General features: G+C 42.0%; 1 protein-coding gene across 1 annotated transcript in view; it reads left to right on the top strand.

The window, feature by feature from the left end:
* Positions 1 to 3,384: 3,384 nt before the first annotated feature.
* The window catches only part of LOC111232363 (TSC22 domain family protein 3-like), a 37,594-nt gene continuing 13,227 nt past the window's right edge, over positions 3,385 to 27,751 (top strand). The window contains exon 1 of the mRNA XM_022759848.1: positions 3,385 to 4,165. Within this exon, the coding sequence (XP_022615569.1) occupies positions 3,825 to 4,165 (341 nt within the window). The 5' untranslated portion in view covers positions 3,385 to 3,824. The remainder of the gene's footprint in view (positions 4,166 to 27,751) is intronic.

Genomic DNA, 27,751 nt, shown 5'->3' with positions numbered 1-27,751 from the left:
CTAAAGGAAAGGCTTTAGTAGAAGAGGTAAGCAGGCTAAATCAAACTACAAGTTGGAAATTTAGCAGTGGTGACGTTTATATATGGTTTGCTCGAAAGCCTAGCATTAGCTCTTTACATCGATTATATTTAGGCTTCAAAATTCCTAAAAGTGATGTCCATTTGTGATGATTATCATGCGGAACAAAACCTGTAAGTATCATAAACATTTGTTTGTCACAGAGCTGATTTACTGCAGTAATCCAAAAGCCAGCGTACAAATCCCATTAGCTTTTTGTCGAGGGACTGTCGAGGTCCAGGGCACTTTATTGTAACCACATTGTTTTATATTAATGTAATGAGGAAATGTTGTTCATTTACATATTGTAATTTTGAAATTCCTTTAGGCCAAAATATCCAACCTTGCAGCAGATTATCCACTAGTATGGAGCATTATTAAACTTTTGTAGGGTTATGTTTTGGCACGATCACTGGTTTAATCCCAAAAACATCCACAGCGACTTGAGACGCAATGTGATTGTTTGCATTTAACTTAAACCACACTCTGACCCAAACCTTAACCAAAATGTTTTTGTTGCCTAAACCAAACCACAGACAGAGATGCTGATGAACCCCAGTCTCTGGTGTGATAGTCATGTGCTTTGTATGTCCACCGTCCACCCTAATCACCTCCCGGCAACAGATGCACTGTTTTATTCACTGAAAAAACATAATGATTACAAGTTTCATCAAGCATAATCAACAGACCAATTTTGCACTATATAAATGTCATTTCCAGGAGATAGATATGTTCAATTGCACCTAATGGCAGAGAGTTAGATGAGAAGATCGATACCACTTTCATATCTGTCCATTAAATATGAAGCTACAGCCAGGAGACATTATTTTAACAGAAGGACTGGAAACAGGGGGAAACAGCTTGTCTGCCTCTCTCAGCATCTCTCAAGCTCAGTAATTATTAACACTTCATATCTTCTCTGTTTAATCCATGTGCAAACCTAAGAGAAAAAAAACAAAAAAAACTAACAAAAACAAAACAACAATTCACAGTTTTATGGGGTTATAATTCTTGGCTGGGAGCAGTAACTGCCTGCAATCTCCACTGGAAAATGAAAACATAAAACAAATAATTTGTCATTTTTATACTTCAGTTTTTGTATGGATTAAACAAATGAGAGGTAATGTGGCACTTAATGAACCATCTGCTGGCTTTAGTCTTATATTTAATACACAGGTATGTGAGTGGTATTCATTTCCTCATCTACTCTTGGCAAGAAAGTGAATAAAGGTATTTCCCAAATGTGGAACTATTGCTTTAACCAGTAATGTTTCTCTGGCGATACTACTTACTTGCATGACAACAACTACTTTGATAGTTAGAATATGGCTTCTTTTATGAATTTAGTTTCCTTGTTGCTGTAGTAGTTCGTTTCTTTGGTCTAACTCTTGTTTGTGGTATTCTTTTCTCATTTCATCTGTAATCCATATCATTGACTGTATTATTTTTCATAGTTTCACTAATTGCCTCCAGGAAAGGCCAGCTCCCATCCTCAACCTTTGTTGAGAGTGTGTTTAGCTCGCTGCCAAGTTGTGCACCTACACATATAGTGTACATTAATGCATAAGAATGTGAATGCAATCAGTAATAATGTAGAGCTTTTGACATGGTCGATGCAGTGATTCCACTGCTCAATTTGTCCTCTTACTTTTCGACTGAAGAGATCATTTTTGTCTTCACCTCCACTCAAAAACACACATAAGCTCTGTTAATCCACCTTTTTACAGGCTTATACGAATCAGCATGACTTGAATTCAGACTATACAGCCATTTTATTTTTCAGTAGAAAGGATTTGCCTTTTAATGCTCACAGAGGGTGGCTGCTAAAACATCTACATCAATGACAATACTTACAGTTGCCCACTAGAGGGAAGCGTCTACCCGCATGAGTCGTCAAACCCGTCCTTCCAAAACAAAGTGTAGCAGCCCCGCTGCCCGAGGACATCATTACACACTCAATAAAGCAATAGTCAGTCATTTTCTCTGCTTAATTGATCCCACTGCTACCCAACAATGCGTGGTGTCACTTTTTTTTTTTTCTTTTACTGCCGCAGACACAGCAACATACCTCAGAGTCAGACATGCTATTTGTAATTATCTTGTTGCTGTGTTGTTGCATGACCGGCCGTCTGCATACAGCATGCAGTACACTTGTTGGTCAGGAGCTGGGGGTCAGGGGCTCAAGCAGTGCATTCCTCCTGGAACTCCGTCTGTACGGCTGTAATGATATTGTCCTAGTATTTATCAGGGCTTGTGAAACACTCGTCTGGAGGAAAAGAACACACGGTGCTCTTGCCCAATCCAAAACTGTTTGAGAACAGATATGGAAATTGACAAAACCATAAACGAACACAGCGGAGGCTTGATAAGATAATGTTTATGTTTACTAGGCAAGTCAACAGTGCAGTCTCCCTTGCTCTTACTCACACGCGACACACATCCGCACGTGCACGTGCACACGCACACACAACAGACACCAATGCGCATTGTGTATTTCATGAAATCATGATTTCAACTTTACTTGGTAAATAAAAACAATATCTTTGCTTTTCCCTCCCTATCTGTTGCCCAGAGTGTCCCAACTCTCACCTGCTGAGACGTGAGAAACACCCAGGACAGGTAGCCAGTGCAACCCACTAACACATAGAGACAACCATTTGCATTCACATACTTACACACAGGCATTTCAGAGTTTCTACTTCACCCATACATTGAAACCCAAGCAGGAGAGAACATGCAAACAACATACAGAAACTATATGCTACTGCTACTACAATGCTACCATTGTATATATAAAAACTCATTCAATATAGTATGGTGATGGATAAAAGCACACAAGCTCAACAAAACAAACATTTCCTTTCATTTGAAAAGCATGTAAAATGCAGCACTGGCAAATCACATCTACTGGAAATAGATTTTTCTCTTCTTTTCACAAATTAGCAAGACAGACATCATGTTACTGCTTTGTGTGTGTTCCCGCAGCCTCCCTCACTCAGCCACTCCTTGTGCTGTCAGCATGGCAGGGTGGAGCTGACGGAACTGCACATGTTTCAAGCATGCTCTGACGCTTCACTCCTTCCCTTTCTGTTTCCCTTCCCCTAATGCGTGCGCGGCTATGCTGAAAGAGAAAAGAGGAGGGCCCAGTACGTGTAACCAGCTATGCTGTTTACCAATCACACGGGTTTCCCCACCCTCTCTCGCTCCCTCCCTCTCTTTTTGCTCCCTCCCTCTGTCTCTAGGCACGCCAACCTTAGAAAAAAAAAAAAAAAAAAAAAGTGCAGGGAAAAAAGTGATAAGCAGCAAGCAGCTTCTGGGTTTTGCTTTCAAGCCACTCCTGCTGAATCGGTGTGAGTGAGTGTGTATGAGCGTGTGCGTGTGTGTGTGTGGGGCGTTCACTCTTTCTCCTGCCACAGTAGCAACACATTGCAGCAGCGTCGCCCCGAACAAAAGGCTAAACGCAGCAGAGCCGCAGGAGGGGAAACTCAGGGATAGAAGCAGGCAGAGTAGCCCAGCGTGACTGCACTTCTCAGGGAGGAACTCAACCTGCCATTTAGCCCTCCTGGCCCTGGAGTGGAGACAGGACGGTACACTAGACCAGCCCACGCTGCCTGTCTGTCTCTCTGTCAGTGCTGAGGAGCACACCCTGTTACTGACAGCTCTGTCTGTCATTCATACACCCCAGTCTCTGTCATCCTTTACTGAGATTCCTGCACCTGCCCTTCTTCACCTGGGCGTCCTTCCTGTTCATCCACCTGTCCTCCGAGATGTCAGACGATGACTGCCGCTCGCCCATCGGCCTGGACTGCTGCAGTTGCTGCCTGGACCTGGCCAACGGCGGTGACGACTCCATGTCTGGCAGTCCGGCTCAGGGCCTCGGTACTACGGGGGGCCTGCCGGGAAGCCCCACCAGCCCCAGTGTCAATCACTTCCGCCAGCTCCGTAACCAGCTGATGTACCAGAACCTGAACACGGACAAGCTGAACAACATCATGAGGCAGGACTCCCTGGAGTCAGTTGTGAGAGACCCCTGCTTCCTTCTCAATGAAGGGATCTGCAACAGCAACATTGACCAGACCATGCTGTCTATACTGCTCTTCTTCCACAGGTATGTCTGTTGTTTGCTTATCTGACAGGTACATCATGCTTATCTGATGAGGTAACAAGTGAAAATAAAAGGTCTCCATCTGAAAGTTAGACTTTGCTCGTGCTCGAGACAGTAAGTGCAAAGTCCACCTCTCCACTTTTGGAGAGGTGGACTTTCGTTTTGTTTAAATGAACAGATGGTTTTGGAGACTAATCAGTTCTCCTGGATCAGCACTTCTCCTGAAAAGGCTGACATAAGTATTTACTGTTATGCATTAAGTATAGGCCAGGAAGAGGGCACTCATTTTGATTATGCTCCAGAAATGAGTTTCAGATAAGACTGTGAAAGCACACCATTACTTACATATCATTCACAAGTATATAGAAACTTGCAGGTTCTCAAGTTTAATTTGGATGCATCTTTGTCTATGCCTGATAAAAAAAGCACTGTGTGTTTTTCTTTCATTTTTATTTCACATTTAAGTAATTACAATATGTATCCAAAACTTTCAAATGTCCAAATGTTTATGCAGCTCATCGTGTCTATTTACATCTGCACTCTCCGTGTCTTTCATGCAACATATTTGATACATTACCCAACAGTGTTATAATTTGTTTTCCTTGAGTAAGGCCATGCAGTTTAAGGACAATCATAAATACTTTTTTTTGTTTTTTTTTTTACTCTTGAGAAAGAAATGTTGTTCCTGGATTCAGTCTGAAAGTAGAAGTGATGATTGGTATTGACAGATCTTTACTTCAAAACAACAAAACGGTACGTGGAGAGAGAGAGAGAGAGAGAGAGAGAGAGAGAGAGAAAAGCCAGAAAACAAAACCTAACCTAAAAAGAACGTCTTACAAAAACACAAGGTTACTCTAAAACAGCAGTTTATGGTCATGCTGATTCAATTAAAATGCTCTTTTATTGCTAGAGGTCAATTAAAACTGGCCTGACTCCTTCTCAGTCTCCACCAAATAGTGTTTATAAAACAGTGTTTGGCAGCTCACCTCGCAGTTTTTGTGAGGAAGAGAATGTCCTGCTACAAAGTTGCTGCCAGTTGGACAGTTTGTTTGGCAGCTACTGTCGAATGACTTCAGCCTCAAATTAACAGTTACCATCTTTCCAGTCGGCTACAGTTCTGACCATCACTGAACTCCTGAACCCGAGCCAGCACTTACTGTACAGCGCTCGGTGAGAAAAGCTGTCATTACATAGGGTCTGCGGTGGTTATAGGAGCAGGGAAACGTACAGATCTGAGGGGAAATGGCAGTTAAAACAACACAAAGCTGTTATCATTGTAAGGGCCACCTTTGAATGTCATATACTCTGTGGTCGTCATTTGTGTCTGTAAAACAGAGATATGTGTTACAGGATCATGACATATGTGTCAGACGTACAGTACATACGACATGTGATAGCACTGATCTGATAATTTGGCAATAAAAGAGGGTTTTCTTTTGGTGTACAAAAGGAGTCTTGATCAAAATTGACCTTTGCCCCCAGCCTCACTGTATATTTGAACCAATAGCTGAGTTCTTCCATTACATTTCAAGTTAAAGCAATAAAAAAAAAGGAAGAAGAGTAGAGGTCTGTCACAACTGCCATGTCAAGAAACGCCTTGGAGGAACTTCTTCAAATTGGGCACAAACATTCACTTGGACTCAAGGATGAACTGATTAGATGTTGGTACTCAAAGGTCAAAGGTCAAGGTCACTGTGCCCTCACAAGAATTCATACGCTAATTATGACAAAACTTCATGTCTAAAAGGATAAAATGATGGAGTCATGACACTTTATATTGAAACGGTCAAAGGCCAACTTCACTGTGACATCATGACTTAATGTCTGCAAAAACACACTTCTCTGCACATTGCTGAACACTAACACAGGAAAGGAAGTGCAGATTGTGACTATACGTATTTCCTGCAACTTAACTGGTCAGTGGCGACATACAGACAAATGTGAGGTAGCAATTCTAGCTTTAAAAAAAAAAAGACAGCGCGTATACAGCTTTACAACACAAGTTGCCCTCTGGTATGTGAATCCATAAAATACCCTTGTTTTGAATGACATTAATTAACACATCTCAGGTAAAACCCGTTTTTTCCCATCCTAGTCAGATAAAGGATATCTGTAATAATGTCTGTCCTGATAAAAAATTGCCTAGAATGAGTATGGTATGATATTTGCTATCACTGCTTCAGTTATTTAAGGGCGATATCATATCAGTAATGTTCTCTGGCCAAGACATGTTATCAGTATTTTATCAAACTTCTCCAGAAGCCCGGCTGCTACAAAATATCCAAATACGTTAAATATTAACCTGATTTAACTTTGCTATATGTTATGGCTGTTAAAGACCGTTCTTATCTCCTGTGACAGTTATCACATGACTACAGATGGTACAATAAATGTAAGTCCATTTATTGTGCACTGAAAGTGATGGGGCTGATGGTGATGATAATTAGACCATAACTTGGTTTAACCTGATTTTGTTGCTCTTGGCTGTAAAAGCTTATCAGTGCCAAACTCTCAGGCTGATGCAGAGTATCACATTTTATATCACTTAATAATTAGACAACAAGGCTAAATTGTCCCTGAATAAAAGATCACATACAGGCTATCTGAAAGACTCCCACACTCACTTTATTTTTCCGTCTGTTAAGTTACACAACAGCTGCATGTTTGAATGCTAATTAATCTGACACCATTTTAGGTGATATGGTTCTTGCTGTGGAGCTGCATTATTGAATAGAGGAACAAGTTGTTCTCTATTTATTTATGATAGCAAGGGTGTGTCATTAAGGATGAAGAACATCGGGTGAAGGAACTTTGGGCTGAGGACTGCAGCTCCAGCTCCAGCTGGTGCTCCCTTCTGACTAAGAGAGCTAAATAAATCAGTGAACAAATACTGCTTTTCAAACAAAAGATTTTTATTTCAGTACAGTGCGGTCAAATTGTTCTTAGGCGTCTTGGATACGCTCAGTTGACTTATTATTCACTTCATTCAGTGTTTACAATATCATACTTTGAATAGTGCCTGCTGGCAATGCTTTGTTAAAAGGGTTACACAAGAGCTTTTCTGCTCTGCTTCATTTATTTCTTCACTAACCACAAAGTTATACTTTCAAGGTTATCCAATTTATTAGAATATTCATACAATGTCATTAGGAGAAAATAATTCAGTATTAAAATTTGATCTTTGTATCTGCTTATGTGAAAAATGAATCACACACAGGACTGGCATCTCCCAGGAGGTGAGAAAAATCAGGTTACAAGAGCCAATATTTGTGACGTTTCTGGCTCAGAGGCAGAGGCATGTGTTCGCCCATGCCATTGGCCAGTGTGACCGTGCATCTGTCTGTGCCAGCTCAACTGTTTGCCTGACAAACAGAGTCTTTAGTCAGAACACTTTGTTCCTGAACCTTCCCTTCTCAAGAGGGAATCACAGACACGGATCATGTGGCTTTCATGGACAGGCTTTCTTGCGGGATTAAAACATTGATTTCTAACGTGTACCCTTACAGTTTTTCATGCAGAAACACAAACGCACTCATTCATTCACACATGTGCTCACAGTCTAATCCAGTCAAGAAAGCTGCCTTGCTGAGCTGAGGTTTGCAGAAGTTCATGCATTTTTCAAGTGCTCACTTCGGGAGGGCCCAGCTTCTGATGAAAGCCTGGCTGAAGTTTTTACTGTGTGACTTCACCCTGGGTGGTCAATCTGCCAAGCAGCCATCACTCTCATTTGCCACTTGTTAACAGAATAAAATGTTCAGCATAGCCCATGGAAGGATGCCAGGATGCTCTTTTGGACTTGTTGAATATCAGTATGAGGCAGTGGCCGCGGCCAGCAAACGTGTTATGTAAATGATTCAAGGGTCACGGAAATGTGCTGAGAGGAGAAATTGAACTCATAAGTCCTGTTTGGTGTTTGAGGCAGAGCCAGAGAGCCCCTGAGGGGGACAGGATCTGTGATTTCCACAGGATAAAACCAGAGGAAATGTGCTGATTTACTTTGAGGCTTAGTGAGCTACACTTGGCTGGAATGAAAGAAGTACTCTTGCACACCTTCACCCCAGGCGGTCAGTCAGTACTTAGCAGCCACTAAACACCATCACATGCCAGGGTTCAGAGGGGTGAAGAGCCCGCAGCGGTGACACAGTAACATTTATCGCAGGACTTCAGGTCTGTGACCAGTCAGTCAGTCGGTCAGTATAAGTAGTCAAAACACAAAGGAAGAAGAACATCAAAACCAGCGGCGGCACAAAAGATGTCACTGACTGTGGCAGCCACTAACCGTGGGGACAGGGCTGAAGAGTTTACATCCTTCAGTCAACAGAGACCTCGATAATCCATCTATTAAACCTTTGAAGAGAGAAAATTTGTTTTAAGAGATCGAAAGCATTGATGTAGTGCTGCTGGAACGCACCGGAACAATGCTCTGCCACTTTTTTCTCTCCAAGTGATGAAATAAAATATCTGAAGTTCACATGATACAGTTGAAATTCATCTAAATCTTTTTTAAGCAATTGAAGATCCAATCATCAGTTAAGCCTGTATCTGATAAGAGAGCCAATAAAAACAAACTGAAAGGTCAGAGTTCTCATATTGACATTTAAGGTGAGTGACGCAGAAGAAAACATTCCATCTTAAAAGTTGCCAATAGCTGCCGGTAGCCTTCGAGCTGCACGGTGAATTAAACTGTTGATTGTGTCACTGTCCTTTCATCCATCATTCACCCCTTCTGACATTTCCGTACTTGTGATGCATTCACACAATGCTGCTGGAAACGAAAGCTAACTTAGCCTGTTAGCTTAGCTTAACTCCACCTGAACTGCAACTTTTGCCAGAATGGATGCTTCCGATGTGGCTTCATTTGCTTGGCACAATCAAGTAAATGCCATAGGGGCGCTCCAGTACTTAATCAAATAGCGCGACACCTCTGACTGAAAGGTATGCAGACTTTCATGTGGCCTACCTGTCTGTAGCTCGTCACCATAGGAGAGAAAAATGCTTCGAAACCAGTTGAGAAAGTTTGTTTGTAGCGCGGCATGCGTAAAGGGCGTATGGTATGTGTAACTACCATCTCTTGGTTCGGGTCTGTTGACTGAAAAAGAGAAAGAATTGCGCCGCCTCGCTGGGAAAGACTTTGATTGTTATGTCCGAATACAATTGAATGCATCAGCCTGTCCGTGGGACAAGACTGGAGGTGCTATTGTGCTTTATATGAAAAACTCTACAAAAAAAAAAAAAAAATGGCAGTAAAAGGATTCCCACACCACAGTTACAACCTCTGACTAGTTGACATAACTATTTATACCTCTGACACTTTGTTGCCCTGGCAACCTATAGTCCTCATTAAAGTGGTAAAAGTTCCTCTTTTTGGCCTGAGAGGACCATTGGCCATTGGCTGTCGTCCAGTTGACTACTGAACATGACCTAGCCCTCCCACAATGGAGAGGAGACAGGATCCAGCTGTGTCAGAGACCCTGCTGGGTGTTTAAGCTCCACTCTGTGATCCAAATATAAACCACTAAATAGTTTTGCTACCAGCCGTCAATTTTTTTGGAGTGGAGACCTATGTTTAGTTATCCAATGTGGAAAGGTTATGGAAAGTAAAGTATCTTTGCCATGTGTAAGCGGCCCAGAAATCCATACAAGTATATTTAGCAGCAGTACGTTTTTCAACTCCAAGGCGACTCTACTAAGCAGTTTCACATTTCTAGTTTTAGTGCATGACAGTGAATCAGTACTCTACAGTGCACTAGAATAAGAAGTAAATAGCGACTTTGTGTTGGACATGCCTGGAGATTGACCTGTTCAGTTCATTTACATGTAGGTGACACCTGGAAAACTGCTATCTGCTATCAGTCACAGGGCAGTTCTGCCTGCCCAGACTATGACGGCTAATCATTTGCATAGAAGACTTATACTTACACAAAGGCGATACACACTTTCGAAGCACTCGCACAGGGATCCTCTGGATGTTTTTGTTGTGTATAAATGATTTTACAGGCTTTATGCTTTGCTATTGAAAAAGCTGGTGAAAACAACACGTGGGAGGAAGAGAGGAGAAACAAGCTGCTCACTCACATCTGAACTTGTAAAATTATAAGTAAATGGCATCTGCCTATTCCCTGCGCCCGGTGTACTGAGGCTTGTTCTGCAGATAACATTGTGTCATTGTAGAAGCATAGAAATCAGCGAGGAATGTAAAGATGTGGGATAAGGCAAACAAAACACAGTTTCCTCTGTATTATATACAGCTGGAAGGTTCGTAGGATTTTTTTTTTTTTTTTTCCATTCTATATAACGAAAGAAGATCCCCAGAGCATGGGGCACAATCAATACAAACACACAGCACAGTTACAGCATCATTGTCTACGAATCACCATATGTAAGCTGCTACAAGCTGTAACAGGCACAGGGATCAGAGCGAAACTAACTGCAGCATCAGTGTTGAAATTCAAATTTCACATCACTTCCACTGCTACAAAGAAATCCCTCAGAGAGAGCGGTGTAATCTAAAGTCCAGCGTAGGTACAACACAATATATTATGAAGGAGGAGAAATATGCTGAGTTTGAAAGTACTCTTCTCATCCCTGTTCTTTTCTCTCCCAGTTTTGCCCACATGAAAGGCTTATAAATGTCAGACACATCGTTGCTGACGACAGAACCTGTATCCAATTACACTTTTTTTTTTCTTTTTAATCCAAGCTCTTTTTTTTTTTTTTTTCGCAAAGAAAACTAAACAGTGTAATTTCGTGTCTCCTGTAAAAAAGACAAAAAAACAAGAACACAGTGTCCCACAGAGGTTTGAAGAGAGTTACGTAACTTCATGGGTTGCAGGTGGCAGGGGAGACGGATGTAAACAAAATTCGGGGATTAGTAGCGAGGAGGCAAAGGGAAGGATATTGGGGTGGAACAACAGATTCATGGCCGGGCAAGTCTTAGGAGCCGATCCCTAACAAACAAAGGCCGTGAAGGCGAGGTCTGAGCAATGTCAGGAGAGAGAGAGAGAGAGAGAGAGAGAGAGAGGGAGAGAGAGAGAAGGAGAGCGAGTGGGAGAGATAACTGTAGAAAGAGTCAGAGGTAGACAAACAGCCAGACAGGAGGCCCTGCGCAAAGACAAAACATAGACAGGACCCGCTAAAAATAGTGCGCTGTTGACACTTCAGTCGAACTCTCAGATATAGGCGGACTGCAGACGTCAGGGGTAAAAGTAGCAACCTTTTTCCATAGGTAAAGGAAGTCATTCTTTAGTCGCGGCAGGAAGTAAAAAGCTATGAAAAGTGTTTGTTTTACGGCTGTTTTTATGAGTTTCCTCAATAACACAGGCTTTGACCACTCCATTGTGGAAAACTGACAGAGAGCAAGAGATTGATTAACAGTATTGGAAAAGATTGGGTTTTTCGAACACATGTTTGTCTACATTTGGTGTGTTTGCACCACACATTAGCCCTCTGCCCGGTTTTATCACTGTGGGCCCAGTTTAAAGAGGGATGTACAATAATGGCTTTTTAATGGACCTCTTGAGTTACTGCCTTGTTGTGTTGTGACTGTGTGAATAGGCTGCCCTTGGTCCTGTGCCAGAAGATGCCTGGAGCCACTGTTGACTGGTTTGTGCCCAAGTGTATGTACATGTGTGTGTGTGTGTGTGTGTGTGTGTGTGTGTGTGTGTGTGAGAAAGGTATGTGGTGCCTTTCAGTGCTCACACACACAATATATGTCATTATTCCCACCCTCTTCAACAGACAGTGTGTGTCAACTCTGAAATGCACATACACACCCTGTACCATAGGTTGATGCAACCTCCTGTGTACAAGCCCTTTTTTCTTTACCAATGATGTTGTGGTTCCGTGTTCCGTTGCCCCTAACAACATGATAAACATAACATGCTAATCAGATGCTAATCAGTTACTGCATCTCTGCTTTCTGTGCACTTTGTTTCGACGGCTACAAAAGTTTCTCTCCATGTAGAGAACCTTCTATGTATTGTTTGTATGAGCCAGACAGTCTTTATTATGATGACCATGGGGACTGAAGTTTATTTTGACCTGACCACTCACACAGTCCTAGCACCTATTAGCAGATTACAGCTAAAAATAGATAATACAGTATTTACACTTGCTTGAGAAAATTTGTTTCAGTGCCCATTTGATTTAAGAAATTATTTAGCCTTGTAATTGTATATTCATGCCCTGTTTTTTTTATAGATTTATGTCTTCAGGAGCAACAAATGGGCATGAGGCTGACAGCACAAACAGGTTCGGGAAGTTTGAACACATTGAAAGACGAATTCAGGGATTGTTGGTTTTGGACTTTTCACAGGAATCATTGCTGACAATGATGGATAACAACCAGTTCTTTAAGGTTTAGTTAGAGACTCCATGATGACCTTCTTTGGAAATGTTTTGTTATTGTCTCATAAATACATCCTGGAATCTCTTAATCAACCAATGCTCTTCAATGACAGCTGCAAGGGTCAGGAATTAGTCATTCATCCGTCCGTCTGGGAGACATAAGACACACTCTTTGGCAACACTGACACTCACACACGAATATGAACACACTTATCAGTATACAGTACACAGAGGTGACCCACAGCATTATGTTGTTGTTGACACATCACCACAGCAGAATCCAGCTAAGCTCTTTTGTCCTCAGTGACAGAGAGAGTTGAGATACAGTTTGTACCAGAGGTGGATTAGAGATGTATAAGCAACACGTCACGTTTGCCATCTGAATCAAATCCTCAAGATCAGAGTGTGCTGGAAAACTCATCTTCTCAACTGCCTTGTTTTGGAAAAAATTATATCAAATACATGAGAAAGAAACATGTTTGTTAAGGTGCTTTGAAAGCACCACAGTATACTAATTTTGCAGTTACTGTTTGCATCAATCTACTTTTGTAAAATGTGCTAAATATATACGCATTAGACCATGAAAATCTTATTTATTTGGGAGTTAAAAAAAAACAACAAAAAAACTTGAGACAAACTAATGAACTAATCTGCAATTAGTGAAACATCAAAGGGCAATTTTCTCATTGCTTAATTTCTGTGTCATGACTATTATCATGCTACAGTCATAAATCATAAATATCCAGAACCAAAGTGTAAAGTAAATACTTTTTTTTCCCCATTTTTTTTTTTTTGTGATCATGGGGCAAAATGGGTTCAGAATAATACTGTGGTTTCTGTTTAAAAAAAAAAAGAACTCTTTGTACTGGAGCCCATGAGGCTCAGCTGTGCCACATAAACATGACTTAAAAAGATGATGAAGGATTCCTGAAACAAGCCCATGAAAAATAAATGTGAAGCCGAAATAATGACATGGATCTCCACCCCAGTACAGCACAGCTGAGTGCAGACACCTGTGAGATGGTTATGGAAAGTACAAACTGGGAAATATTTCAACAACGGAAAGAAGGGAAGCATTCTTAAAAAAGTCATTCCACAAATACTTCAAAAGACGGATGTAGTACCACCCATCCATTAAAATCCTTTCATGCTTCATCTGCATGCAACTCTCTCCGTCCTTCCCTCTTCCATTCGCCACATCCCTCTCTCTGTATCCTTGTTTTTCCCTCCCTTTCTCCTTCCTCATTTTCTCTCTCTCCATCTCAGTTGTTCTAGTTGGCAGCCGTTGGACTTATGTAAGTGTGTGCGTGTGTGTGTGGGGGGGGTTGGTTGGAGTGACCATGGCTTGCACTCACTGCCTTATCTGTTTGGACCACAGCTATGGCGCCTATTTAGATAATAATGCAGTCTGTCAACACTTGCCATCACACACATTCCCCACCCACACACACACACACACACACACATATACACATACACAGTGCCTTGTACTTGACAGTGAGTAAGCATGTCACAAACAGTCAATATATTAAAATTACTCTCTTTAAATAGGCATTAGACAGTAACACAGCTTGCATAACGCTTGGTATTAGAGGTTCGTGTGATTTGCTCTTTTCGTCAAACTGCAGCTCGCACACGACAACCTACGGTACCACAGCGTTAGTCAGGCAATGGAAAATATGCGTATTGTCTAGAGTGGAGTTCATAGTGTAAATGGAGGGAACCTGAAATGATTGAGTTATTAGACTTAGCACCACCCAGCCTGAGCGGCACAAGCTGTGGGCTGGAGGGCAGTAAAAATGTGGTGATGTCCTATTTTGATCACTATGGGATTCCCACTCTTTCACTAACTCTGCATGGGAAGTGCGAATGTGGTAACCCACCCTGCTGCTGAGGGCCAAGTTACAGTTTGGCAGAGGTGAGGAACAGTAGATCTGGAGTGGAAACAAATTCTTTTCATGAGCGTTTTGTTTCTTTCTCCAGATCCAATGGGTAGTCAGTCATTTTGCCGACTGAACACGTGAAAACTTGTCTCTTTGTGTATCCAAAGAGTTTGTGTAAAAAACAACTTCACTTTTTTTTCTTTGCCTGGCAGCATCCTTTAAAAGGACTGACATACCCAGAGTCTTTTCAGATTCATTCTGACACATATTCCATCTGTTTCTCTCTGGACGCTGGTTTCATAATCCTGAGTGCTGTTATCCCACAGTGACTCAGTTTTGTTTTCTTACCACAATAGTCTGCTGCACAATGCAGCCAGACAGCGCTTTTGTGGAGGCCTATCATTAGCCTATCTTATTCCCCCTGGGCACTATTCACACGCAGGTTGGGTACATGATGTACCCTAACCAGAGTGCACACAAGCACACACACTCAGACACACACATGCACAGGGAAATTGCAGGGAAGTTAGGATGCACATGGAAATCACTTTGTATCTGCTCAAAACACACACAAATGTGTACAGCCTTATCAAATATACATGAGTACACACACATACACACACACACACACACACACACACACACACACACACACACACACACACACACACACACACACACACTTACATACTCTTAAGATGTCTTTTACCCTGCAGGGCATGGGGCTAGTATTGGACATACTTTAGCAACGATGTTGCCACAGCCCATTACTGAGAAGTACTCCTTGAGTCTCGAGGAAAAAACAATTTCTTCTCCAGGTCATGAAATCATGATTACCACAACACAGGAAAGGTAACAGCACCAGGGCCAATCACAGGTTCTATTTTTGAAGTTACTAGACATATGCAGTTTGGCAACTCCCTGTGTTTTTCTTTTCGGACTGAACTTCTGTGTTCGCTATAGCAAACAATTTGGAACTCTTTGAGTGGATGTGTAATTTTATTGCGCAAAGTTTCCCAAACATGACTTTCCTGCCACGCAATGGGCAAAATGGTAATGATTTTGGTATTAAGAAGCATAAAAAGAACACAATTATGGTCAGAGAGTTTATGTCAAACTCAATTAAGCACATTTATGTTGTTTTGGACCATTAAAAATTATGTAATGTGGGTGTTTAAAACTAAATGTAAATGTATAAGTGGCTTTATACTGGAGTCAGTGACATCTGCTTCCCATCACACAATCACATCCTTAATTTAATCCACAGTACCTCAGTGGTGTTTTAACATTTAGTTCAATTAAAGCTCTCTGAAGTTTGAACCTCACTGTGAAAGCTGTGTCACCCCAATAACACCTGCCCCGTGTCTGGGAACTCCTGTGTTGTGCTGTCATCCGTAATTGCATCATTAATTGGGCCTCTGAACAACATTGAGAGAAAAAGAAAAAATAAACAAGCAAGGGACTTCACAGAACTGTCAAACGGAGTGAGAAACCTGTTGGGCAACCTGGTGCAATGCATTTGTTTCATCAGATGAATTGGGGTATGCAGTGAACTTCGTTGCTAAATGTTTTTTTTTTTTTTTTTTTTTTTTTTTTCGAAGGCAAAAGCAGAGCTTGGCAGAAACTGAATGTCATATAACTGCCACTCTGAATTACAGTTTACAGTATACATGCTCTAAAAAGGCCAAATGACTGGCAAATCCCCATGAACCATAATCAAACTCTGACTCTAGTGTAATGAATATGGTTTCCTGTTTGTTACTGGTGCTTCCAAATTTCCAGACTCTCACTGGCCTCAAGTGCTCCTGCACTATTGGAGAGGCACTCTGTGAGAAAGCAAAGAGAGACAGACGGAAATTTAAAAAAGAAGAAAGCAAACGATTGAACTAAACAACACAACAAAGGAAAAGAGGAAACCAGAGAAATGTGATGCAGGAAAAACCTCCAAATGTACTATTTTCCCTCAGTGATGACAATGCAGTTATGGCAGCGAGTCACGGACCATAAAAGAAAAAAGCTGATTATATCAGCATTTTATTGCATACAACTGTGGCTCTTAAAATTAAGCCAGTTCTCCTCAATGTGACTTCAGCAGCAGAAAGGAGAGACATGAGGAGCAGTTTGGTTCCATTGGCAGGCAGCAGTAGTGAAATGAAAAGGTGGACCTGTTCTGCCAGGCTCTTTTTTTCTCTCTCTCTCTGTATAACTTTCTGGCAGACAAGAGCCTGCCAGAGAGAGAAAGAGAGAGAGAGAGAGAGAGAGAGAGAGAGAGAGAGAGGAGAAAAATGAACGTATGTGCCAAGTTTCAGTGAGTCTGAGATTGTTTCTGGCCGCCCCTCAGCAGAGAGACAGAGAGGGAGATGGAGAGGGAGGCACTAACAGACTCAAATGAGCGAAAATAACAAGATGCATCCTGTCCAAGCCCTCACTTCTGTCTTTGTGTCAGAGCGTTTAAAAGAGGCAGGCAGCCGTACCATGGGGCAGCCTGCGCTGGTCGTATCTGATGGGGCATTATGCCTCTCTCCCCTGCCATCTTACTGTGCCATCATAAGGAGCAATTAGCACCAGTGACATTAAATGACCTCTTTCTGCATTCCTTCCAGTATGCTGTCATGGAGAGGAGTGAGTCACAGACTCATCATTATGTTTGCATGCCGTGGTGTTTACACAGTCTGCGATTAGGCTAAACAACAGCCATCTGAAAACATGTAGATGCTTCTGCAGCAAAGTAACACAACTCCGATGACCAGCGAGGCCGCTGCCAAGAAAGTGTGGGACTCTGGGAGGAATGTTGACAAATGTTGAAACTCTTTTTTCCTTTCCTTTCTTCATCTGTTGACTCCAAAAACTCCCATCTCTCATCTCCCTCTTGTGCATGTACCCGTGCACGCCACGCACTCACACACACATTCCATCCAGACTGCCATCCATGTCTCTAACACAAGTCTTTTCAGGGGGCTGCAATGCACACAAAGACCTATTTATTACTGGCCTGAATGCAAGGTGTCATATAAGGGGAAGTGGAGCCTGCAACGCTTTGAAAGAGAGGGAGAGAGGGGAATTTATGTAACACTCGAGGTCACGACCTTTCAGTACTCGTGAGCCAACGGTGTGGAAGTTGGTTAGGGTCAAGAGGTTTTATTTTTTGCGTCAGTAGGAGCGTCTTTTGCTGTGGAAGAGCTCGAGCTGAGAAGGAAGACTGATAGTTGACCCAGTCTTCACCTATAAAGGCACAGCTTAGTGCTCACTCTGAACAAGTCGAGAGGAAAGTTTCTAGCTATACAGATTAAATGGATTCCAATGAAAACGATGTAAGCAATGAATATGTTATATGTTGGAGTCATTTTTTTTTTTTAAAAAGGACCCATCTTTTTTAATTTTGAGCCCTTTTTTAAAAATCCTTTTCCATGCTGCCAAAGTAGAGGCTCACATCTACAGGAATTCAACAGGAAATCATAGTCATCTGTGTGGTGCACATGTCTCTTCTCTCTCTTTCTCCTCCACATTTCCATCTGTCTTTTCCACACACTTGCTCTGCCCAATCTTAATGTTTTTACTGATCCATCGCCCTCGGGCTTGTTTAGCATGATTTAAGCATTGCTTTGCTGTAGGCTAACCTCATACGCCAGGTCATGATGTGTGGGAGGGAAACAGTGCACATACAGAATAAAGCTGTTATAAAACTTTGCTTTTTCCCTTCTGAATGCTGATAAGTTGTCAAGTTTCTTGGGCCAGAATGTAAAGTTAAAACAACTGTTGTAGCTTTGTTAGCATACGGTGGTAGTACTGCATGCAAGAAAGGCAAGAAAGACAATTTACAACAAACTTAGGGCTTTGTTTTCAATCTGAAAGACAGACTTTCTTACATGCATAAATCAAAGACAATTGTTATCCAGTCATTTCCACCGCAGTATTTTAGATTTGGCCTGAGAAAGCTGAAAACGGACGCGCGCATGAGGGTAAACCGGGTTTCCAGTTCACATGCATCTGTGGTCGGAGCGGTGGATAGGTGAATGTTCTAACAGTCCAACCATGAATAATCTGTAGGTTTACAATGGCTGAGTGCTCCGCCTGATTCCAAGACAGTGACCTGTTCTCACCAGAGGTTACACAACAAACAGACAGACACAACAGAGTGGAAATGTTGGCAAAACACTGGCAATCCGTCCATGCTTTTTCCAGGATTTAGTCAGGAGACTCATTAGTCTGAATTGGAATGAATGTTGTTGGAAATCTCGGAGCAGAACGCAAGACAAACACATCTGAGGCGTGATGCATTCCAGGCAATCCCCAAATATTCACTTCAGCTTTCGGACTTAGACTCTTAGTTCTAATATCACAGCAGTAAATTGGTCGTGAGGACATTTCCTGCTCTGACCAGAACACCAACTCTAATCCAAAAATGTGCAAAGAGGTGCGGCACTCCCTCAATTATGCATAACTTTAAACCTTAACAAAATTTAAATGAGTGAGTTATATGAAAATTCACCCCCCCGTACAGTTGCCACAAAGGGGGAACTTAGCTGTAGAGACCAAAACCGTTTTTTGTATCTGGCTGTGAACGTGTTTATTTCTGCTGTAGAGTTGGGCATTTTAACATGGGAGTCTGTGGGGATTGATTTGCTTTTGGAGCCAGCCTCATTCTAGGAACTGCAGTTTGTGGCACTTGGTGTTGGCTTCATTATTCAGTTCCAGAAGTTGCCGTTTGGACTGAGCACCCAGAGAAGGAGTTTTATTGTTAGAACTCTTTCTTAGTTTTATTGTGCTGATCCCAAAATGATGTTGCTGGTCAAATAATTGAAAGGGTTGTGCCTGATAATTGTGATTAATGCCATAATTCCCCTAACTGAGCAAAATTTTCCCTACTGTTGTTATGCAATCTATTTAGTGGCTTGAGTGAGTGGTGTATTTCTGGCACTCTTTTTATTCATGGGTCTACCTCCTAACCCTCTGGAGGGAAAGGATGCTATTATAGTTGATATCAGTGGGAAACTCAGAGAAACACCCTGATAAAAAAAACAAAGTCCCTCGCTGTTATTCCATGACAGCCAGCAAGAGGTGGATATAACAGAAAAAAAAAAACAAAACTGGAAGACAAGTAGCAAGACACTTCCTCCTTTTCATATTCAAATCAGCTTTCTAGAAGTAGATATCAGATTCAGACACAGTAATACTTGTCCCATGAGTATTTTCTTCTTCTTGCAATGTTAAGTGACAATAATATCTAGGCCATCGCACTGAAAACAGCATCGCTAAGCACCTCTCCCCACTGTTTCTTTGAGTCTGGAGCCAACATTTTTTTTTCTCATATTTATTTATCAGGGGTAACTTTCTTTGTTAAAAACTGATTCATGTCTACAACAGATTTCCACATTGTCCAAGGTCCTAATGGTTTAAAACAAACAAACATGTGCATTTACTGTAAAAACTGTTGACCTGGGGTGATAATCTAAACAGTACACGGCACCTGCTGTCACAAACACAACGAGACGTGCAGTAGGACAGATTAAAGACTTACATTCTACTTATCATCTTGATCCCATGATAAGAAGCTAACACGTTTTGCAGATGTCTGCACTGTTACTCCTGCACAACAGCCGACTGAAGAAGTTTAAGGATGTGTCATCTTATAAACATAAAAAGGGGGTTTGATCTGTACCTTTAAAGAGGTTTCATCACATCATGTGATCAAATTTTCTTTTTTTTTTGCCCATTGCATAAACGAAAGCAAAAAGTGCATTCAGTTTTTTTTATTTATTTGTCATATCAATCTTACCTTCTCTTTCACAAACACACCCGCATGCCCCCTTCATATCTCAAGGTAACCATGTTTTTTGACAGTTTACCTAAAGAACTGGGAGTACAGCCAAAGCCTCCTATCAGAGGAAACACTGCCTAACAACAGCTGTGAAAGCCCTCTCCTCCCTCCCTCTTTCTCCTCCTCTCCTTTTCTCTTCCTCATTTTTGCATTTTCCTGTTTTGGTGTTTGGTAGCTCTCTGCTCGGTCTTTAGTACAAAACAAGGGGCTGTCCTCGGGCTGCAGGGTGCAGACACAGGGTATCTGGTGAACAGTGATCTGATGAAACGCGATACCATGGATTCTTGTTATTGCCCTAATTTGTGTCTGTCTGCTTGATAGTTGTGCAACTTTTTTTTTTTTTCATACAGACAAACAGCTTTGGTAAAAGAGCATAGAAACAATAGAAATCAAAACAACAAGACGCATTATAGATATTTTCTAGTCATACAGTTACACTGTGTCCGTTTAGTTAAACAGAGGGGATATTGCCTCAAAGTGCGGTTAGCTGTATGTCAGTGTTAAAGGAAATATCTTGCTGCACTTCCTTGACTTCCATGGGTGTGTCAAAAAAGCGTTTAATCTGCCTGAACACAGGTCATTTACAATGCTGACATACATACTATGTGTGTGTGTGTGTGTGTGTGTGTGTGTGTGTGTCACACGAAAGACAACCTTCTGCAGTAGTAGTCTAAATAAGAAAACACCTAAAGTTGCTGTATGATGTGTGTGTGACTGCCCAATTTGTACTTTGCTTTCCGCACTTCAACAGCTAGTAGATGTGAGTAGAGCTAGTATGTGTGTTTTAACAAGAGGATGGAAGGGCATGACCAGACAGCATCACTGTGCGTTCACCTTTACTCAGGAATACAGCCAAGACATGGTACACTGACAGAGTAAACACAAGTATCTTACTTCGATGTGCGCAAGGCTGTTTTTTCTTGTTTTTTTTTCTTTTCTTTTTTACACTGTGATCCCTCCTACCTTGCATCCAGATACAGCCTCACAATTACACACACAGAGAACAGTCTAGCACTGTCTTGCCCCTTGTCGGATGAGCGTGCAAGGCGCAACAGCAACACCTGTGCCAAAAATAGGTGTGCATGTACCAGACAACAGCGAGACAGGTCAGACACGGGATAATTATCTGGAGGTAGAGTCAGGGTTAGGCGCTGTCCTGAAGCACGTCAGTCATATAGGATTTATTGCTCAGAGACGGTGTGAGAGGGCAGGAATAACAATAGCTGTTTGAGGAGGAGGAGGCGTGCAGCACAGACAGAGGAGGAGAAGAAGAACGGAGGCCCAGACGGCAGGACAAACGACTGTGCACAAGGTGGCAGACAAGACACAAAAGTAACACAGCTAAATCAACCAGTCACAAGCAAGATACTTTCAGCTCAAGCCTCTCTAATAAACAATATTTACATAAAACAAAACAAACAAGGGGCATATATATATTATGATTTTTATGAGGGGTGTCCATCTTGTAAAGTTTGGCAGCTACCTTGCAGGCGCCACACTGTGCTCCTTCCTTTTGAGGTTGGACTATAATTGTACTCTCACTGAGTAAGAACACCACAGTCACATAGGCTGGAAAACAAAGATAATGACTTGCAGTTTTTCACTGCATGCATGAACTTGTGTGTGTGTGTGTGTGTGTGTGTGTGTGTGTAGGTCAGGAGTTGTCCAGTGGGTGTGGGAAACTGAAACACCCGATTTTGTTTCAGTTCCTCAAATCCCTTAATAGTTCCTCAAAATAGCTCCTATAGCGTAACTGACATCAGTTTCATTCATGTGACAATTGAAATTGAATTGGCCACAGTCTTTAAACATATTGTCACAACACATTTGGATGGACTGAATGATAGGTGGATGTTTTAATTGCGGAAAATATATTGTGATACCTCTCTCTCGCTCTTGATACATATGCTGGCACATACCTGCTCTTCTGTGCAAAGATCCTGCAACAACAAAGCTCAGCCTGGCATGTTCATATTTCTCCCGTTTCATGATTGTGCAGGCTGCTCTCGTGTTGTGACAGGGTCGAAGCCAAAGACAACCCTGGATCAGTGCGTTGGCCCGGAGAGCGTTTGACCCCTTTGACCTCTCCCATTCTCTTCCTCTCTCTTCTGCTGGAGAGTTGTGATTGCTTTCCAGGGAACATATTTGAATACGTTGACCTTAATTGCATTCGAAACTTTCACTTTGCTGCCTCGTGTTTCTCCCCCATCACCTTGCCGTGCGGATATAAAGCTGAGGCGACACAGTGCTCGTGGGAACCTCGTCCATCAATGTCTGAATGCTGCGATTTGGGCATGAAGATAAGGTGACAGTTTACTGGCTCCCAAACAGCGCTTACGGGGGCAAATCTGTCCATCTTCAAAACAATGAAGGGCTCTTACGTACATCTCCGCGCCGAGATGCCAGATCTGATTAGAGAGTTTACGTCAGCCTCAGATTTCTTTTCGGCAGATCTCAACCATGCTCATCATTATCTTCTTGTTCTTTTATCATTCGCTATCGAAATGGTTTTCATTTTTAAGCCAGAGAATCACATTTTCAGAATTGATCTCAGCTTCTGGCAGTCTTAATCCTTAAATCTCCAGGAACATTTCTCCCTTTAGTGTATTTAATCCAGCAGAATAAAGAGTTCAGCCCGACCAAAGGTGTCAAGTTAGTAAAGAATTTCTCTATTTCAGTGTCTTAAGAATGCGAGCGGGCGCCTGCCAAACACTGTAAATTTACACGTCCAGACAGACAAAAACAGAGTGTGTTGTTCTTGTGCCTGCCTGCTTGTATGCATCTGTGCGTGTGTGTGTGTGTCTGAGCTGACTTTTTTCTGCATATGCCGATTGTGACCTCAACATCGTGTGCATATGCGTATCCGTTTCCGTGAACTCGTGTATTCGTATCTCGATGTGGGTTTGTCCTTTTTGCATGCATACAAAGGTATGAATCTCTCTGCGTTGCGAGCGTCCACGCTTGAGCGCACGCCTTTCCTTTCATGGGAGTGCGATTGTGTACCTGTGTGGTGCGTGCGTGCAAAACAGACACCAGAGTGTTCTGTGGTTTCATGAGTGAACTTTGGACCTCTTGGGTACACGCTGGAAGCAGGCCAATCCAGCCGACATTGTTTACCCTCGCCTTTTATACAATGACTGGTATGGCAGATCGTGTTTACTCGCTCTTCTGTGCAGCTTCGACACCAGGAAAATTACATCTCGAAAAAGGCTGTTTGTCTTGTGTCCTCTGACCAAGTCCAAGTTCAAGAGTCACTTCAAGTGGACGTATTTCCTGTTTGTTTCTGGGAAGAGAGCTTGAACCTCAACTTTGCTGTCAGACAACTATCTTGCTGTAAAATCCTCAAATTTATTTTATTTTGGAAAATCATGGGGAAAGTGATGTTGGATTTAAGCTTATACTCAGTGGTAATCATTCACATATGTTTGAATTTGAATGCAAAAAACAAAAATATTCCCTATGAAACTATGAAGCTCCAACCTCACAATGATTTTGCAATTATTCAAAACCAGTTTGCTTTTTGCAGAATGCAAGGCAGTCACACAGTTAATTTGATTTTCAGCAACTACAGCACAACGTTTCAGTTCAAACATTTGCATTCTTTACAAAGCAGCACGCTCAATGAGCTGTTGCTGAGAGGTGCTGTCAAGAATGATCCCATTGGAAAAAGACAAGCTCCTCATTTGTTTTGCCAAAGTAACATTCACAGCTCAAAGTAGCCAGAAAACCACACTGATGGAGATGGCATCTTCAAACTCAGTGAATGCAATGTGTTATTGTGATATCGTAGGTGCTTGTATATTTACTTTATTCCTGTTATTTTAGCATTCATGCAAGGAAAGGTGGCACCCCACAATGCATTTGTCCCACAGATAGTCTGAATTCAGCAATGTCACCAAATATCCCGAAGTCAACTTCTTATCTGTTCCTTTCTCCTCGCCTCTGCTGCACGTCTGCAAATGGACTGTGACCGAAAGAAAAAAAAAGAAAAAAAAAAAAAAAACTCAATTGACCAATCAGTGAAGCTTACAAGACTTGCGTCTTTCTCTGAGGGGCCGGCTTTTTTGGCTTTTTGAAGGCAGGATAGGCTGGGGTTCCTGTGAACTCCCAAACAACCTCTCCCAGCACCGCACAGTGCTGGATATCACCGTGTTCCCAGTTTATTTGGATCACACAGCAGCTTTTGATGCTGATCCTTCCCCTGGCTGAGTCACATCCTGAAATAGTGCTCTTGTGTTACATTAAAAATCCTGTTGGACTGATATCAGTTATAAAAAAAACAAACAAAAAATGTAGGGACAACTTGAATCAGGCTAAACAAGTGTTTTAGTGGCCGAGACATAACTCTAACCTGTAATAAATGTAGCATACAGTAACGTATACAACAGGCTTGGACCTCAGGACACAAGATGAGCCAAGTTTGACTTCCTGCTCTTCAAAAGGCTTGTACCAGACACACAGGCTTACAGCCACAGCTCAACAGCCCAGCAGAGAGGAGGCAAGTGAATGATTCTTAGTAAATCAGTAACCATGTGGGCATCTCCACAGCTGAATCAGATATAAACTGTCCGTGCGGTGACAGATCCACTGTAACACAGCACTTCGTAGGGACACAGTTTTTTGTATAACTGCATGTCATCAATTTTACAGATGTTTTTTTTTTTTTTTCCAGATGTTGTGTAAAGTACATAGATCCAGGGCAGATGTGGGAATAAACCTAACAAAAAACGTGAATGGACAAAAGAGACACACGTACATACGTGCATGCATGCGTACATGTACACTGGTGATTAGCGCATCATGAGAAACACATGTAATAATACCTTTTCATGTAAGTGAAGTATAATGAGATCAGAAAAACTTTATGATTGTCACCCCATCAGTTAAAATATCAACCAAGTGATGTAATGTAATGTTAGTACATTATCCAACCATTTAATACTTTTAATACTGTGACAATTTAAGACCTTATCAGGGATTTAACGAAAGAGATAAAGCATCCTCAAAGCAGCAATTACTGCTCTCACTTTTTTTTCTTTTTAAAGTGCAGTGTAATTAACACTAATAAGTCCTCCTTAACTTTCCTGAATTTAGCGGCAAGAATGATGATGTAATACGCATGTTTATAGCCCGAACGTATTTGTTTTACAGTTTGCATGCGGGTGGCCGACATCTGGATATACATTTTTAGTTTTACTCCTGAAGGAGATGGGGCTGCCTTAATTGCACTTTCTCATTAGCGTTCCTCGAAGCTTTCTTCTATTAAACCTGCAACATGTTTCCTTTTAAGACTCAGCTGAACGGGGGCCCGCACATCTGGCCCCGTCTTTGTCTGTCTCGCCCTGTCCTCTGTCGGTAGGGGATCCTCACCACGCAGACAAGGCTGAGGAAACATTGCGTACACCGTGTTCTCTCAGACCTCAGCCCTCCTCTCTGTTTGCATGGGATCCACACTGTACCTCTGTGGGACTGCGCAGACCTATTGCCCCCGCACTTTTTCAGACCCCAGAGCTGAATGGTTTTAATACGTGATGTTATTTAGAGGGGAGAGTTATGTGAGGTGCTGAATATACATGAGTTCCCTGTTGCACCACTCCACAGCTGCACTTTTGAGTGATATCAGGTTCCCCTTTGAAAGAAAGTAATAGTGGCCTGTGAATGGTTTTAATACAACTGCGTGGCTCGGCTAAATTTATGTGCATATTTACATATGAACACAGCATAGCTTAATGGCTGACTGCACAGATGCTGCGAGTGTATAGCAGTCAATCCAAGTTTTCAATTGTGCTGCCGCAAGTGAAAACACGGAGGGTAAGATCCCTGGAGTGAACGTTAAAGCGCTAAAGCAAGAGTACATTCATTACCAAGAAGTACTCAATGTCCTGTTTCTATTCATATTCCTTCTTTAAACTCTTAAGTAGCCCGTAAATGTGCCTATAGACGTTTAACTGGACCATGTAAGAGAACAAAAAGATCTTACACTTTAAAAAATAGCTGCTATACGGCAAAAATAGCCCAGCTCCTTCTCCGTCTGTATACATTTTAACCTGATTTTATACATGTAATTGCTATACATATACCCCTAGCAGATCGATTGCATGTTACTCCATTGTCACAGTTTGGATTTACAGCTCCCCCCTTGGAGTCACAGCATGATTGAATTATGAGTTCTGAGTAATTCCTGTGGTCTTGTTGAAGGAGGATAATATGGTTTGTTTGGTTCGAAGAGATGAGTGGAAAACAGGTGGATGAAACTTCTTCAGGCTCATTTGAGTAACTTAGTAGAAATGCAGCTGTGGTCACTGCTTTCTCAGACTTTTAAGAAACAATGGGATTTTGCATCTGATTTCACAAGAAAGTCCTTGCTGACGTATCAAACAATAGTTATTGCATGCATGATTTATGGTTCTGCTGATAGATTTAACCTGCTGATGCACTTTCCTTCGGCAATGACCGCCAATGACTTGTATCAAATTATCCCTGGGAACTTAGTCGTTGCTCCATTGTCATCTCGCAGGTGACGAAGGATTAGCTTTAATGCTCAGCGGAGAAGCCTGCTGGAGTCTGTGGGAACGACTCAGTGTTTAGATGACACTGACAGCGAGAGCTAGCGGGGCGCCTATCATCCAGTTAAATCCAGACCGCGCTGACGAGGCCAGACGTGCATGAGCACGCACGTATGCAAGCGTGTGGCCAACCGCACGCATCAGCATACACACAGGCGAACAAAAACACACGCAAACACACAAACACGCACCGGGGGACGGCTCATCGAGGGCCCAGCTCCCTCCAGTGTTGTCCCAGTTGATGGTGACTCGGGTCACACAGCTGCAAAATCAGCCAAGATACATGACTGGAAAAAGGATGCGAGTGTTGTGTTTGAGGGACGTTTTAGAGAAGAAGAAAAATGGAATAATGATGTGCAGCTAAGCAAGCAGAGGACAAGAGTTTAATCATCCTGTTTCTTTATTGTTTAACTTGAACAACAGGCTGCGCCAGTTGATTTTACAATTTTTTTCAAAGACAAACAAATTAGTAAAATGACTTTCTATTTGTCCTGAAGATAACGCTGCTTCTTGACACTGTTGTTTTGCACTGACAGATATGAGCCATTTTTGATTTTCTCTGTCATTTGCCCTCTCGACAAACTCACACAGTAATTAAGTGGGTCTGCATAAAGATTTTCAACCATCATTTAGCAGATCTATTAATTCACAGCACAGATGCTGCCAGTCGTCTTTGCTTATGATAAACATACAGTGCCAAAACAATTTTTGTAATCACTTATTGATGTCAAAATTCCACATGCAGCACATTTTAGCCCAACAGATGGCACAGCTTGCAATAAAAAAAATAAAACCTGCCAACTTAGAGCTGATAGAGCGGTAGAGCCCGTTGCTTTGCCTCAGAAAGACTCTATGTGTGTCAATCAGTTTCACAGCACATGCTTCCATTTCTCAGTGTCAGGACAGTCTTGTGATGGATTTCAGTGCAGCGTGTTACCCATTAGTCCGATGTCTGCATTCCGTGGCTGAAGGCAAC

The sequence above is a fragment of the Seriola dumerili genome, unplaced genomic scaffold (genome assembly GCF_002260705.1).
Source record: "Seriola dumerili isolate Sdu_G_001 unplaced genomic scaffold, Sdu_1.0 BDQW01000331.1, whole genome shotgun sequence".
In the NCBI taxonomy this organism is placed as follows: domain Eukaryota; kingdom Metazoa; phylum Chordata; class Actinopteri; order Carangiformes; family Carangidae; genus Seriola; species Seriola dumerili.
This window is presented reverse-complemented; position numbering and strand designations above follow the sequence as displayed.